Here is a 14,720-nt window from a genome sequence, read left to right on the forward strand (position 1 = left end):
TTTTGAAAGTGCACACATTTTTACTTCTCTTGATTATCTATCCGTCTTTTACCTCCTTAATTTATTTATTGTGTATCACAAATTATTCCTTGGTATTATAAAAAAAAAAAATTACACTTTTTTATGTGGTGTTGAAAATAAAGAATGAGAGAGAAAGCTATGTGGGGTGCAGTTGAAAAAATAAGTCCTTGTAGAAGAGAATTTCTTAGAGAATGGCCGAATAAAAGAGTTTTTATAATTTTATTATTAACGTGATTAATATCTTTTTCTACAATAATGACAAATCGGTGAAAGTAGACTTTTTTTATTTAAATAAAAATGCAAGGATTTAAGAGAATATAAATTATAATAATAGTTTAATTTGTCGATTATGTAAGTATTGTGAGGAAAACATTAAATTAATAGTTAAAAATTACTTACTCAGAATGTCATATCAAAATTAATTAGATGAATGTGTTCTTTTATATTACTAATTTAATAAGTAAAAATTACTTGTTAAAAATATCGTATCAAAATATATTTGATTAACTACATGAATTTATTTTGTTAATCAATTAAAGCTGTGTGAAATAAACTTTCATATTGAAAGGTGGTGCGTACACAGCCTTACCCCTACTTTGTGAAGGTTAAGGGTTGTTTTCAATTGATTCGAGACAAAGAAGTAGTAGTATTATAGTATCATAAATTGAAGGTCTCAGTTGGTTGAAAGATGAGGCTTTCATAATAGATGTCTTAGGTTCGAAACCCCCTGCCTACAACAGCAGGGGATTTGCCTTCTGGGTCGAGCTTGTCGTACGGGGCTTGTCTAGCGCAAGTTATCTCTCCTGTGTGATTTGCGAACTATTGCACAGGAGCTGGGTTTATTCCGTGCGCATCCGAAGGGTAGCGGCTGCGGTTCCCATGTCATAAAAAAAAAGTATAGTATCATAAATTGGAATAGTAAGAAATCGTAGGATGAAGGTGTAAAGGTATCTAATATCAGGTACGATTATGTGGCTATTTCAGAAAACGGCCTAATTTGTTTGGAATAAAGTAAAGATAGAAAAAATTTCAAACAGATAAAGAAAGCATAAGTTTATCTTATATGCAACAGACCAAAATCCGTTATCCAATTCTTCTCCCGCTACGCTACTACTCCTTTTCGCTTCACAACAATTGGCCCCATTACTTCCTAATACTGACAATTCCACCTTCAAATTATCTTCATTACCACATAAACAATAGCAGAGCAGTAGTAGTTCCTCTATTCTCTTAAACCATTGTCAAAAAAATCTATTTTCTTAAACCTTTACCCACTTGGGGTTCCATTTTTTTTCTTCATTTTCTTGCTTTTGGTGTTAAATTTCTTGGTTATCTTATCAGTGTTATTCTTAGTTCTTCAATGCTCTCTTGCACAGTGTGGGTGCTTTTTTACTGAATGCTTCAATGTTTTCTTGGACAAGTAATATGCAGTTTCTTGAATTGTGTTACATTTTTACTGCCCTATGAGTCTGAAAAATGTGGCTTATTATATATGTACTTAATGAGCACTTCAATGGTCTTATGTCAAAATTTGCTATCTTTCAAGAAAAGTAGCTCTCCCAACTCAGTATTTGTGGGTAAAAATTCTGTTTGCTTTAGTTGGGGTAGGAGGAAATCATTTGGTTCTACTCCAAATGCAAAGAAGAAGCATTCAAAGAAGAAAAGTTGGTGGAGAAAATTCTTTCTTGAAGATGATGAGAATTGGTTGGGACTTAAAGATGAGGATATGCTTGATGGACTTGAATCTGAAGGCTTAGGTAGTGATGATGATGATGAATTATCAGAGAATGAAAAGTTTGAAGCTTGGAAGAGACGAGCCGAAGCAATCATGGAGATAAGGGAAGCACAAGAAGATATAAAGAATGAGGAGAATAGGAAGTGGGATGATTGGCTTGTGGATGGAACTGTTGATTTAGGTAATGGTTCATCATGGGTTCAAGAATCCAATGGCACCATTGGAGAATCTGAAGATAACATGCAGGAAGATGAATTAATACCTGGGAGGGGTTTGGTTAAATCTGTGAGGGATATGGTACTCGGCAGGGAAGATGATGATATGCTATACGAAGATCGTATTTTTCAGTATGCTTCACTTAACTCTGTGAGTGCAGTTATTCTAGTGTTGTGCTGTACTCTACAATTTACTTGGTTCTCATTCTCAGCTTGTTTTTTCCCCCTCAAATTAGTCTCCATAAGCTTTTAGGGGTCGTTTGGTAGGGTGTATAAGAATAGTACTGTCTAGGGTATATTAGTAATGATGGGATTATTATTTATCGACTGTGTAGTTTGTTGTATTAAGTAACATGCATTGCCTAATTCGTAAATAGTACTGAATAAGGTGTATTAGAAAAGGAAGAGTATTGATATTTTTAATGTCGTGGTTTACTATGTATAAGAATAGTACTGAATAGGGTGTATAAGTAATACTGGTATTAGTTGTACTAGACTTAAATATGCAACCAAACATTGTACTAAAATTTAGTACCAGCATTATTCTGCCTAATACACCCCAACAAATGACCCCTTAGTGTCTATAATCTCTATCTGCTCTATAGTTCAATTTCTCGTCAACTTAGCTTAGGTGAAAATTTTGTGAAAACCTATTAGAATGTAGAACAATTAGGTCCAAGAATTACATATGCGAAAGCTTTTTGCAATTCACTGCCTGGTACACTGAACATATGGTAGTTGAGTATTTTCAATAACCGCAAGAAGGGATTTTGTAATAGCTAATGCTACCATAATGGAGGTACCAGAATTAAGGAGCTTCCGCAAGTCAAATTATTTTCTGTTTCTTTGTTGTGCTTGACTCATTCTAAAGATTATGAATGAAGAAACATCCAACATATCTCATATTGTCATGTTCTCAGCACTGAAACTTGCCAAACATTGCATCTGCACTGTACTCTTTAAGCTTTTGATTAGGAGCCATTGTTCTCTTCATGTTGCAGGCTAAGTTTTTGGCAGTGCTGATAATTGTCCCATGGGCTTTGGATTTTGTAGTTCATGACTACGTTCTTATGCCATTTCTTGACAGGTAACTTCTGCTAAGATTCATTTATATGCCTTTCAGTTACATATTTGAAGTGATTGATGTTTGATCTTCTGTATGTAACTTTGTTTTACTATCAACTGTTTCCCTACGTTTCTTTTTGGTAAGACCTTGAAACCGCTGTAGGTAACTGAGCCATTCTCTGTTACATAAATGATTGATTTAATGTGCCAAGGAGGTGCTACCATTTCCCGAGGATCTGCAGTGGAATCTAAAAGCACCATAACATGTCAGTTAAATTTGTTCAAACTCTAGAAGTTCAATGGCAACAAAATCACGAGTCCTGGTGCAGGATAAAAATGTTGCTTCATCAGTTTTTTCAAATCTAAGATATTTTATATTCATGCCCTTATAAGATGTCTCACAGACCCTTATAAGATGTCTCACAGAAAATGGTAGATCTCTGTTTTCATGGAGCTAAGGTAACTCCTGATCTTATCGGTAGCATTCGATCTCTGTTTTCATGGAGCTAAGGTAACTCCTGATCTTATCGGTAGCATTCGGCTGTCCATGTAGCTTGAGTTAGCTCTTATGTAGGATTTGTAACAAGATTTTATAATTGGTCTTTTTCTGAGTATCTCTAGCTGGAATGTATAACATTATCAGAATGAAAACTGTGCTGGTTTATCTTCTCAAAAAGAAAACTGTGCTGGTTTATTAGGGGTAGGAGTATTTCTTTTGGTTGATATCGTCAGATAAATAATTAAGGCAAGCTATTTGACTATTTAAATAGTTATACAAATGACTTCTGTCTCCCTAACCCTCTTTCCATATATAACAGTCTGCCTTACCATCTAGTCCCCTTTGCTTTTCCGGTTAGATTCTATTACGAACACAAAGAGTAATTTCTAAACTACATGATCTAATAACTCCTGCCTTTGCTTTCCATACCATTTATTTAGCTTATTGAGTTTGTGTGAGTTTGCGAAGGTCCCAAGCTCAGATAAAGGAGGGGAGTTGCAATAGGTTCACAACCAACGTAAAACTAGTAACTTATATGGGAGTGAATGTTGGACGGTTAGTGTAAACGGTTGCTGAATGTGCATACAAAGACAGACGTGCGAGTCATATGAGATTAGAGATGACCACATTCGGCAGAAGGTGCAAGTAGCACAATCGAGGATAAACTGAAAGAAAGTTGCTTGAGATGAGTTTTTCATGTCCATTGTCGACCTCTAGATGCACCCGGCTGTAGATGCAGAACCATGGTGAGTGACTGTGTTAAAAGGAGACGAGGTAGACCTAAAATCAAATGAAATGTCTCGAAAGACCTATAATTTGTTTGAATCAACGGAGACCTAGTGAAAAAATAGTACAGAGTGGGAGAAAAAAAATCTATATACGATTCATATTAGTTTGGACTTTCTCTTAGCCACGTTAGTTTGTTTATTTTAGTTTTTATGTTTTCTAGGAGTCTTTAAGTCCTATCTGAAGTTTATATACCAGTAGAAAATATAGAGAACTTCTAGCACTACTCCTTATTATTATTGTTGTTGTTGTTGTTATTATTATTATATTTGTTTGCGATGAACTTAATTGGAGCAGCATGGTCAATGTGGAATCATGTGGCTGACCTCAACTTGTTTGGGATCGAGGTGTTGTTGTATTAAGTTTGTGATTCTTATTCTGGCAGCCTGATGACTTCCTTGATGCTCTTTCTCATGAACTTTTGTTGCAAGCTTTGCTTACTTCATCATTATCCCAAAAAAAGGAGGTTTACTTGACGTCATTTATTACTTGTCCCAATGGTTTTAAGCCTACTCAAATGTCATTTTCCTAATCAAAACTACTTGAAGAAGTTTTCTCTTCCTTGTTTCTACGTCATAGTGCGACAAATTCTTCATGGACAGTAGACTGGTAGCACAGTTGTTCTAGCTTATTTCTTGAGATTGTGAACATACATCCCTTCACTACCATGGCTGACTTCTTAATCTTTGAGCACATTTTACTTTTGGATGAGTAACGGCAATACAACAATATAGTTCTATGGAAATATTACACCTCTTGCTTGCTTATTTCCTATTCAGGTACTTATTACTTGAGAAGGTACTTTTCCTGCTGATGGTTGCTAGTGTGAACGGAACTCCCATTTAAGCTTTGTGTTGACTGTCTTATTTGTCATGGTCAGATATGTTAAGACTGTACCTTTAGCAGCACAAATGCTCGATGTCAGAAGAAACCAAAAGCTTGAAATGGTTAAGGAACTGAAGACTGAGCAAGCACGCTACCGCTTTGAGGTTGAGATTGGTAAATCTCCACCTTTGTCTGAAAAGGAGCTGTATCTGGAGCTAAGACACAAAGCGTAAGTTTTACCACAGCTGATGCCTGTTCTAATTATGTTAATCTGCAGTGTTCCAAGAAATTTAGTTCACACCTTGCCCTTCACATACTTGTCTTACTTCACGTTCTTCACCTACTTATCCACCTGATCTTAAAAGACTTGGTATGAAGGAAACAACTGATTTTTGAAGGAAAGCAAGTTTTTGCACACACATTGGGTAATCTTGAATTCAACAACCAAATTCCAAGTATAAAAAGGAAAACAAAGGGGCTTTAGAAGACATCTACCACTTTGTGTGTTCTCTTCTTTGAGCTGATAAATGTAGTAATAGACGACATTTGTATTTTAGTTTTGACTTCGTGCTTTAAAATACAGCTTGGATGATTCATCAAAATACATGCAATAACTCAATCTATGCTTTTACATTATTCTTTTCAACTTGAAATCAGAACCAACCGTATAGCCTTCTTCTTCCTTCTCTACTGAAATGCCTTCACTTCTTTTCTAGACCTCCGTGATCCTCAAATTTTATTTCTAACATCAAAAAGGGGGTTTTCCTATAGAACTACCCTCTTCACTTGGAATAATGATCATGGTATTAAATTTACTGCCAATAGTTTTTTGTCAAGGACAAGAAGATAAATCAAGTGTTGCGCCACTGTAGAAACTCGGACGCTCTCTATTCTCTTTTTTTTGCCTAGACCAACTCATCTGCTATTGCATTATCTTGCAACACCTCTTCATCACTTCAGCACAACCATTTGGGAAATTCTGGAAATTTTCTTACTGATAATAGTCAATGAAGGATTATTTTTTGCAGTTCTTTTTCAAATAATATTTGTAAGGTCTATCAATTCGGCAAATAATCCAGATAATCTTTTCAGTCTTCTAATGATATTGCCAGTTTTTCAGTCAATTGATCTAGTTCTGATGTTTGGCAAGCACCTTCTAATTCTATTTTCCCTTACTACATTTTGTTTATTGAATCGTACAACGTTCTGTTTAATGCGTGAAAATTGGAGTCTTTTGATAAATTCAAAGATTGCCATGCATTGGTTCAAAATGTGTGCTCAATTTTATTTTTTTCAATCACATGTGGAAAAGAACACGACAATCCAATGTTCTCTTTGGTTTTAAAATCACATCGCATTCATTATCAATTTTCTTGTCCTTACACTTAGACTCAAATATGGTCATGCTGACTTAGTATCGTGACATTGCAAGTGTCATTTGATGTCTTTTACTTCAGGCCTCCATTCCTTTTGTAATTCTGGGAAGATGCAATCTTTACACCACAATAGTAACCCTTGCCTAGTATGGGATTTCTTTACCCTATGAAAAATTGGATCATAAGCTACCTTCCTTGTGACAAAAAGAGGATTAGGAAATGAATTCCATGATTAATCTTTCAAAGTGTAGGGGCTGATATAGTGTTTAAAAGCAATTCATAAAAGGAAAACCTATAATTGTATCCTTAGATGTTCACTTATTACATAAACACAGGGATAGGGATCAAGTCTTTCTATATTTAGATTCTTAACTCTTCCTCTCAAGCTGGAGTGTACATGTTGTATGCTCCTATATTGCCAAAAATGTAATCAATTCTTGGCCTCGAAGAGATTTGTAAGGGTGTCTGCTAACTGATTACAGTTAACAAAATAGCTAGCAATGCATCCTAACTCAATCTCTTGTGAATATAATGACAATCTACTTTGATGTGCTGTACTTTCATGAAATACAAGATTTGAGGCAATATGCAGTGTGGCCTGATTGTCACAAATCAGTGGTTCATGTCCTTTGAGTTTTAATTCTTGAAGAAGTTGCTTCAACCATATGAGCTCACATGTGGCTAAAGCCATAGAACAGTATTCCATTTTCGTGCTTCGTCTTGCCATTACTCTTGCTTTTTTGCTTTTCTAGGATATTAGATTCTCTCCAATCAGGGAATAATAGCCTGGATGATGATCTTGCCCAATCTGCAATAGATTTCACGTGTATGTCCTCCGTCCTTCTCATGATCTGCTGGAGAGAGCCCTAGATGTACCTTAGGCTAGACGGGAAGCTATCATACGATGAGCATGGGCCTTTTGCGTTCCCAATGCTTTTTTTCATGAGGAGTCGCGAGACAATGCTTTTATGAGGCAATTTAAGAGGTTCAATCATCTGAAATGTTTAACACTAACCTCATGCATAGTTTCAACGCCGTGAACCTTTTTTCTCAACCGTTTCTTTCAACAATCTCATGATTATCGTCATTCTTCTCATCTATGTCGATGACCTAGCACTTTTTGGTTCATCTAAAACTGTTGATTTCTTACTTAATCTCATCAGTTTAATGCAAATATTCTATGAAAGACTTGAGTACCCTTTGTTACATTTGGCATCAAGTTATAATCCAACTTGTTGGTCCACTGCAAAGACATTACTGATATCCTTAAGTGGTTAACTTGAATCAGGTAAACCTGTCCAAACTCTCACTCATAGTAAGGTAGATTGGCATTCTCCTTTGCGTGAAATATTTGCTTCTATCGTAAAATGGATGGGTTCTATATATCTTTCTTTCATGGCCTGACTCCAGTTTGCGTTCACGATGCTTCCACAATTTCTTCATCAACCTCGTGCTTGTCATCTTCAGGCAGTCAAGAGGATCTTTCGATACCTTGATGGCACTTCCACTTATCGCTTGCAATCATACTCCAGTTCCTCATCTTCCTCAACCCTCTTCTCAGATATGGATTGCTGGAGAGTCTGCTACTCGCTGCTCCACCTTGGGTTTGTGTTTTCCTTGGGGCGACTCTGGTTGCTTGGACCAAAAAAGAAACAACCTGCAGTGTAGAGATCTTGTAAAGGATGCTGAGTGTTCATTCCTCCCCGTAACATGTATGTTAGAATAGAACTTGTTTTTTTTTTTTTTTTTTTTTTTTTTTTATTCTGAACTCTAACTTGTACAGTTTATCTATAAATACATGACTAAGTTAGCCTATTAGCTGGAGAGGGCTTCATACTATTTTCCTCAACTTGTTTGTTGATATTATATTTAGGTCAAGTCTGTCTTTACATCTTACATCCAAGCATCTTCTTTTGCTAAAAAGATGAACCTTTTTTTTTTTTTTTGCGGAGCTAATGTATCGACGTATGTGGACAAACTGATTGTCTCCATGAAACAATAAACAATATTTCAGTGAAACATGTCTCACTTAAGATCCTGACATGACTTTATTGATTTGTGATTCTTTTTGTGTCTGAGACATTGCAATTGCAGGTTAGAGTTGCGGGATGAGTGGAGGTTAGAAAATCGCAAGGCATTTGCTAATATATGGTCGGACTTTGTTTTTGGGGTCTCACTATTCATTCTTTTGTACTTCAATGAGAGTAAAGTAAGTTCTCCCCAATATCAGAACAATATCTTTCTTCCTTCAAAATTTATCTGTTTGCCAAAATACTGGTATCATCTATGTTATTGGGCAAAAGAGGTTAACGTGAAATGCAAACTTGGTTGGACTTGGTGTGGTTACGATAAATAAAGGAAGTTGGTTACGATAAATAAAGGAAGTTTTCTTTAAATGCCATTTTTTTCTAATATCGCTCTTGATCGTACCTTACCTATTGTAACCTGTAATCTTTTACTACTATTCTATTCACTACTACACCAACTTTCATCATGCATCCACCACCAACCACCTTTACCGTCAGCCATACTACTTCCGCTTTCAACCTCCATTGCTTACCACTGCCACCAACCAATGCCAATGCCATTGCCAGCCACTACTACCCGCAACTGGCACCAAACACGTCCACCACCAGCACCGCCACTAGCGACCACCGCATAACCATCATTTACGACCACAACCACCACCAGCCACCACTGCACAACCACCATTTCGACCACCTCCACTGACAATAACCACTTCACAACTATCACTACCGACCACCACCGCCCACAACTGCCACCATTGCTAGCTTTTAGAGTGTACTTCATTTAACAAACAATTTTTACAACAACATTTAAAAATTTGAGATTTTCTCTAATATTATGTGGATAAAATATTTAATTACTCCTTCCGTCCCAATTTATGTGACGCTCTTTCCGTTTTAGTTAGTCCCTAAAAGAATGATACCTTTCTATATTTAGTAATAATTTAACTTTAAACTTTCCGTTTTACCCTTAATGAGATGATTTATAAAATAAATATCTATGGCTTATTCTAGACCACAAGTTTCAAAAGTCTTCATTTCATTCTTAAACTCCATGCCCAGTCAAATACCTTCACATAAATTGGGACAAAGGGACTATTATTTTATTTGAATTTTATATTTTTATTTTATTTAAATTGTACATATTGAGATGCCGAGAAAACAAAGAGTCTTAACTATCCAAATATAGGGACATAACTTAATAGTCAAGCATTTATTCAGATTTAGACATCTTAACTTTAAAAATGTGGCCCTAGTTCAATAGTTGTTATTTTACTTGCGGAATTGGATAGGGTTTCTGAAAGTGTACATCCTCAGTTGTCTTAGTGTTTCTAAGTTACAAATTTTTCTTATTAATTTCTGCAGGTAAAGCTACTCAAATTTACTGGTTACAAGATACTAAATAATGTCTCGGACACCGGCAAGGCATTTCTGGTTATTCTGATTACTGATATCTTTTTGGGGTAAAATTTTATACTATTTCATGCTTTTGGCCAAATTGAATGTTGTAAATAAACTTATCTGTAAATATAGCACCTATCCATGTTAGCTAATTTATAAAGAGAAGGTAACTCTCGTTCATTACTTTCGAATTCACAGAAGCGAAGGGTTTAAATAACCTACACCTTTTTTTTGGGCTTTCCTCAAGGATTAAATTTAAAATTTCTGTTGAACAAGTACTTCAACTAGAACGAGGTGCAAGGTCTAGATGTAAAATTATTATGCTCATCTCCTCAACATTTAGTGATGCCAATCCTAGTTTTACTCTCTTATCTTTTTCCTATTCATTTCTTTTTTTTTTTTTTTTTGGCTATCTATTTGTATCTTTGGAAATTGTCAGCATTTCTCACTTCTTAAAAGTAATGGAAGCCACCCTTCCAGAGCTCCATCATGTTGGGTAATGTGGTGAATGTGTTCAGGTATCACTCCGCATCTGGTTGGGAGACTTTGCTCGAGGTCCTTTCGGAGCATTATGGTATTGAAGTTGATCAATCAGTGATAACCATATTTGTCTGCCTGGTTCCAGTTGTAATTGATGCCTGTGTGAAGCTCTGGGTATGTGCTACTTTTCCAATAACTTGGATTCTTTTCTATTTTAATCTGGAAAGTGAACAAAGCATATACCTGTAAAGTCCTCCTTGACCTTCATGGATTATCTTCTTGGTCAAAGTTACTCTCTATAGCATATTTTCTCTTTAAATTACAAGTGAGTTTCCAAGCTCTATATGCTGTGGTAGTTTTCTCCTCTAAATACAGCAACAGGTGGTAAAAAGGAATTTAATGAAGACATGTTTTCAACCCTTTCAAGAAAATCTTTCGCCTTTAGAAAATTCCAAATTTTTACCGGTCTCGCAAGACAATCTTGCTCTGATACCAAATGTTGGAAATATAGGGAGGAGCAACACTCTGTACCACTCAAATTCTTTCTTGAAGACAAGTGAGCGAACATTTCTTCTTTGTTCCACTCAACTTGACTTAAATAAAATAGTTAAACTACATAGGTATTTATAGGTTTCTTCTAGCATGTACATAGTCTAGTACATACACCTAATTTAATTCTAGATATTAGTTTATCTTCCCTAGTTCATGAATAAACTAAAATAATACATGTATCATAATTAATTTCCTATACATGTAACAACAACAACATACCCAGTGTATTCCCACAAAGTGGGGTCTTGGGAGGGTAGAGCGTACGCAGGCCTTACCCCTACCTTGACAGGTAGAGAGGTTGTTTCCGATAGACCCTTGGCTTAAGTAAAGCAGAAACACAACAATTATGAAAACATACGTAGTAACAGCATCAGAAAAGTAAGAAAACTAAAGAAGAAGAGATGACAAGTAGTAATAGCAAACTAAGAATAAGATATACGGGAATATTAAAATATTAAAAATGACGAAAATAATACTAGTCCTACCGGTAAGGAAAATTCTACTAATCCCACTACTAGCCTTGTATCCTAATGCTCGACCTCCACACCCTCTTATTTTGGGTCATGTCCTCTGTAAGCTGAAGACTTGCCATGTCCTGTCTGATCACTTCCCCAATACTTCTTCGGCCTACCTCTACCTCTCCTCCAGTCCTCTATCGCCGGCATCTCGCACCTCCTCACCGGAGCGTCTGTGCCTTCCCTTTGAACATGTCCGAACCATCTCAGTCTCGCCTCCCGCATCATGTCTGCCAAGGAGGCCACCCCCTCCTTGTCCCTAATATCCTCATTTCTAATGAGGCCTTTCATAGTAAACCCACACATCCATCTCAACATTCTCATTTCCGCAACTTTCACCCTCCGGACATGAGAGTTCTTGAGTGGCCAACACTCCACCCATACAACAGTGTCGGTCTAACGACAACTCTGTAGAACTTACCTTTAAGTCCTGGTGGCACAATTCCCTATACATGTATCATAGATAATTCATATATCAAAAAAACTTTTTTCTCTTCCCAACACAAGGTTCATTCTCCAACATACCTAAAAAAACAGCTGCTTACGGAGTAGCTACACGACAACGAATCTGAATAGAGAGATAGCAAATGATATTGTGCCATGACCAGGGGTGGATCTAGGTGGGCTGAAGGGGATTCATTTGGACCACTTTCGCCGGAAAATTCAATGTATATATAAGGTTAAAATTGATTTTTATGAGTATATATTCCAAAATGAACCCCCTTAAAACAAATGTGAAGCTTAGATCAATGGTTAAGGGGTTTCATATTTTCTTTGAGGTCACGAGTTCTATTCTTGTTCACTGCAGTATTTATAGGAACTCAATACCTAGGCACTACAATATTTTATGCAAGTCAAGTTAGTAGAAGCTATGTTGCCCGAACACTTCAAAAATGTTGACGTGTGCATGTCGGATCCTCCTAAAGTAGTGCATTTTGGGAGGATTTGGCACGGGTGCGGCAATATTTTGGAGAGCCGAGCAACATAGGTAGAAGTATAATTTCCTCTGCCCGTCTTCAAAGAAAAAATATTGATTGAGAAAGCAAGTTGACTGAAGCAAAGATGAATCATTTGTTCACTTGTCTTCAAGAGAAAATGATTGATTGAGAGGACTCATCCTCTCCAAAATATCAAACATGATCCTCAGGCATAATTTTACCATAAGTCAGCTTCTTTTTGCTTATTGAGTTTTAATAATTGTTGTTTGTAGAAATCCATTTATCATGTGTACTTTCTCTATGGTAGTGAAGCAATGCAACCCATATTATTATTCTCTAACAGAAGACTGTTTTTGTTTTCCAGTTGTTTAAGTTCTTGCCGAGATTATCACCTAGAGTGTCCAATATTTTCCGGGAAATGACGAGGCATTAGAGAGACTTTCCCCATATCTTTGGTTTCAGTTGCAGCAGCATCGACAGTAGAACATATGATCAGTCCCATGATTATTATATATTTCAAATACTTTTCTCCTTTCTTTCCACTTTTCCATATAGAGGCTCCTTACCTGAAATTGGAGTAAAGTGTAAAAGGACCTTTTTTTTTTTTTTCATAATGTGAATAGCTTGTCATCAAAGTGGCATCATTCCTTGAATATTTTGGATCAGAGTTGTGGGTATATTTGTTACCCCCATCATTTGTTTGTCAATAATATTCAAATTCTGAACAACAAAGTTATCAGAAACTTGAAACACCTCTTACATATCTATTTAGCGCTTCATGTGGAAACTCCTTTTATGATCTAAAATTGATATGTAAACATCCTTTCAGTTGTAATTGTGTTTTCGATTTCATATGGGAGTCTAGCATGCATGGCCATGTAAAAAGAGGCTTACCAATGTCGGAGAAACCATAGATCAAATTCAACCACCATTTCTCTAGCCAATATTTTTGGCTATGAGCTTGAAATGCATTTCAAATGTATCTTAGTGTGGTCACACAAGGTAATGGCACATTACAACTTGGTTGTACCTGGTAGTTTGAGATTCAAGCATGGTTATTATGCAAAACATCATTCTTCTTCTTCGAGGTTTCAATGCCTTTTGTAATTTGTGCTCCATGGAGAAAACCAAGCAGAGCTGTCTATTCTGAAAACAAAATAAAAAATTGAGTTTTATTGAATTGTGACCTTTGACTAGGTGTAAGTGCCTTCTACTTTGTCTATGTGACTAAGTTTCTTATGTGTGCAAGCGCTTTGCACAGGAGAGTGCATGAACTTAAAATCATCAAGATTCATGAATAGAATATGCAAATCTCTCAACTATATTACAAGCATTCTCACTTCATGAAACAAAGATTAACACACACATGCACAGTTTAATTAGTAGGAGCGGTATGTTAAAAGATCAGCTTTACTTTTGTTTGAATGATTTGCATTATGATTTATGAACTGAGGATCGCATAAAGGAGAAATAGAAACTGACCTCTTTTAGGTTGTTCATAAATGGGGATATGAAACTTATTCAGTTGTTCATAATGTGATCCATCCAAGTTCATCCCCCACAGCTTACTGTACATTCTTTAAGATGAATAAATCCTATGGTATCTCTATCATCCAGAAGCTATTCCCTGCTCTTGTTGTGAATCTACGGATTACATGGGTATGGGCGATACATAACTTGGGTTTGAGTGTGACCTCATTTTCTGCTATTTATGTGCATAACTTTTGCTGCTCTTTTCGAAACATGTAAAGAAAGTTCCTAGATGCAAAATGTTGCTCCTTGATGCTCTTTTATTATTATTATTATTATTTTTTTATTTTTTTTATTTTTAACTATAGATACAGTTGAAGTTAGTTTTCAAAATCTGTAACAATTTAATTATCTTCCATCCAAGAAATTTGCTAAAAACATGCCCTGATTCTATATGAAAAGTTAACATCCATGGTGTGCTTGGTAGAGAAAAGGATGGAACTTTTAGCTACAAATCATGCTACTTTCTGTGATCTACATAAGTTTTGGTGATTTCAAGAAAGCTTTGATCTTTGAATTACCTCTTGGTAATGACTGAAACTTTGAGCTACAAAATCATTCTACTTTCTGTGACGCTTAAGTTTTGGTGATTTTAAGAAAATTTTGCTCCTCCTAGTGATGAGAGTAGGGATTTCATATCTTGGAACTTTCCTTCTAGTGAGTTGGGTAATGAATATAGGGTATGCCATTTATCATGAAATTGTCTAAACACATTATAATCAACTGGTTTTCGAGTGGTACATGGCATTCTTGCT

The 14,720-nt window shown here is 36.0% G+C and overlaps 1 protein-coding gene across 2 annotated transcripts; it reads left to right on the plus strand.

Annotated features, from left to right (window-relative positions):
- Positions 1 to 1,047: 1,047 nt before the first annotated feature.
- Positions 1,048 to 13,270, plus strand: LOC132037030 (chloroplast envelope membrane protein). Of its 2 annotated transcripts, XM_059427462.1 has the most exons (7): positions 1,057 to 2,122; positions 2,973 to 3,058; positions 5,202 to 5,375; positions 8,617 to 8,731; positions 9,915 to 10,012; positions 10,469 to 10,604; positions 12,800 to 13,270. In XM_059427462.1, exons 1-7 carry the CDS (start codon positions 1,418 to 1,420, stop codon positions 12,866 to 12,868), a joined length of 1,383 nt encoding a protein of 460 aa, XP_059283445.1. In that variant the 5' UTR covers positions 1,057 to 1,417; the 3' UTR covers positions 12,869 to 13,270. The 2 variants fall into 2 exon arrangements, with proteins under 2 accessions (XP_059283446.1, XP_059283445.1); XM_059427463.1 differs by lacking the exons at positions 9,915 to 10,012; positions 10,469 to 10,604; positions 12,800 to 13,270 and adding an exon at positions 7,990 to 8,234 and having other exon boundaries at positions 1,048 to 2,122; positions 8,617 to 8,735.
- Positions 13,271 to 14,720: the final 1,450 nt, after the last annotated feature.

Source organism: Lycium ferocissimum, chromosome 11 (assembly GCF_029784015.1).
Source record: "Lycium ferocissimum isolate CSIRO_LF1 chromosome 11, AGI_CSIRO_Lferr_CH_V1, whole genome shotgun sequence".
Lineage (NCBI taxonomy): Eukaryota > Viridiplantae > Streptophyta > Magnoliopsida > Solanales > Solanaceae > Lycium > Lycium ferocissimum.

Excerpts from the sequence above, each read along its gene's own strand:
- LOC132037030 (XM_059427462.1), top strand. The coding sequence starts at position 1,418 with ATGCTTCAATGTTTTCTTGGACAAGTAATATGCAGTTTCTTGAATTGT. Across the intron at positions 2,123-2,972 it reads AGTATGCTTCACTTAACTCT|GCTAAGTTTTTGGCAGTGCT; the intron begins GTGAGTGCAGTT and ends TTCATGTTGCAG. Across the intron at positions 8,732-9,914 it reads TGTACTTCAATGAGAGTAAA|GTAAAGCTACTCAAATTTAC; the intron begins GTAAGTTCTCCC and ends TAATTTCTGCAG.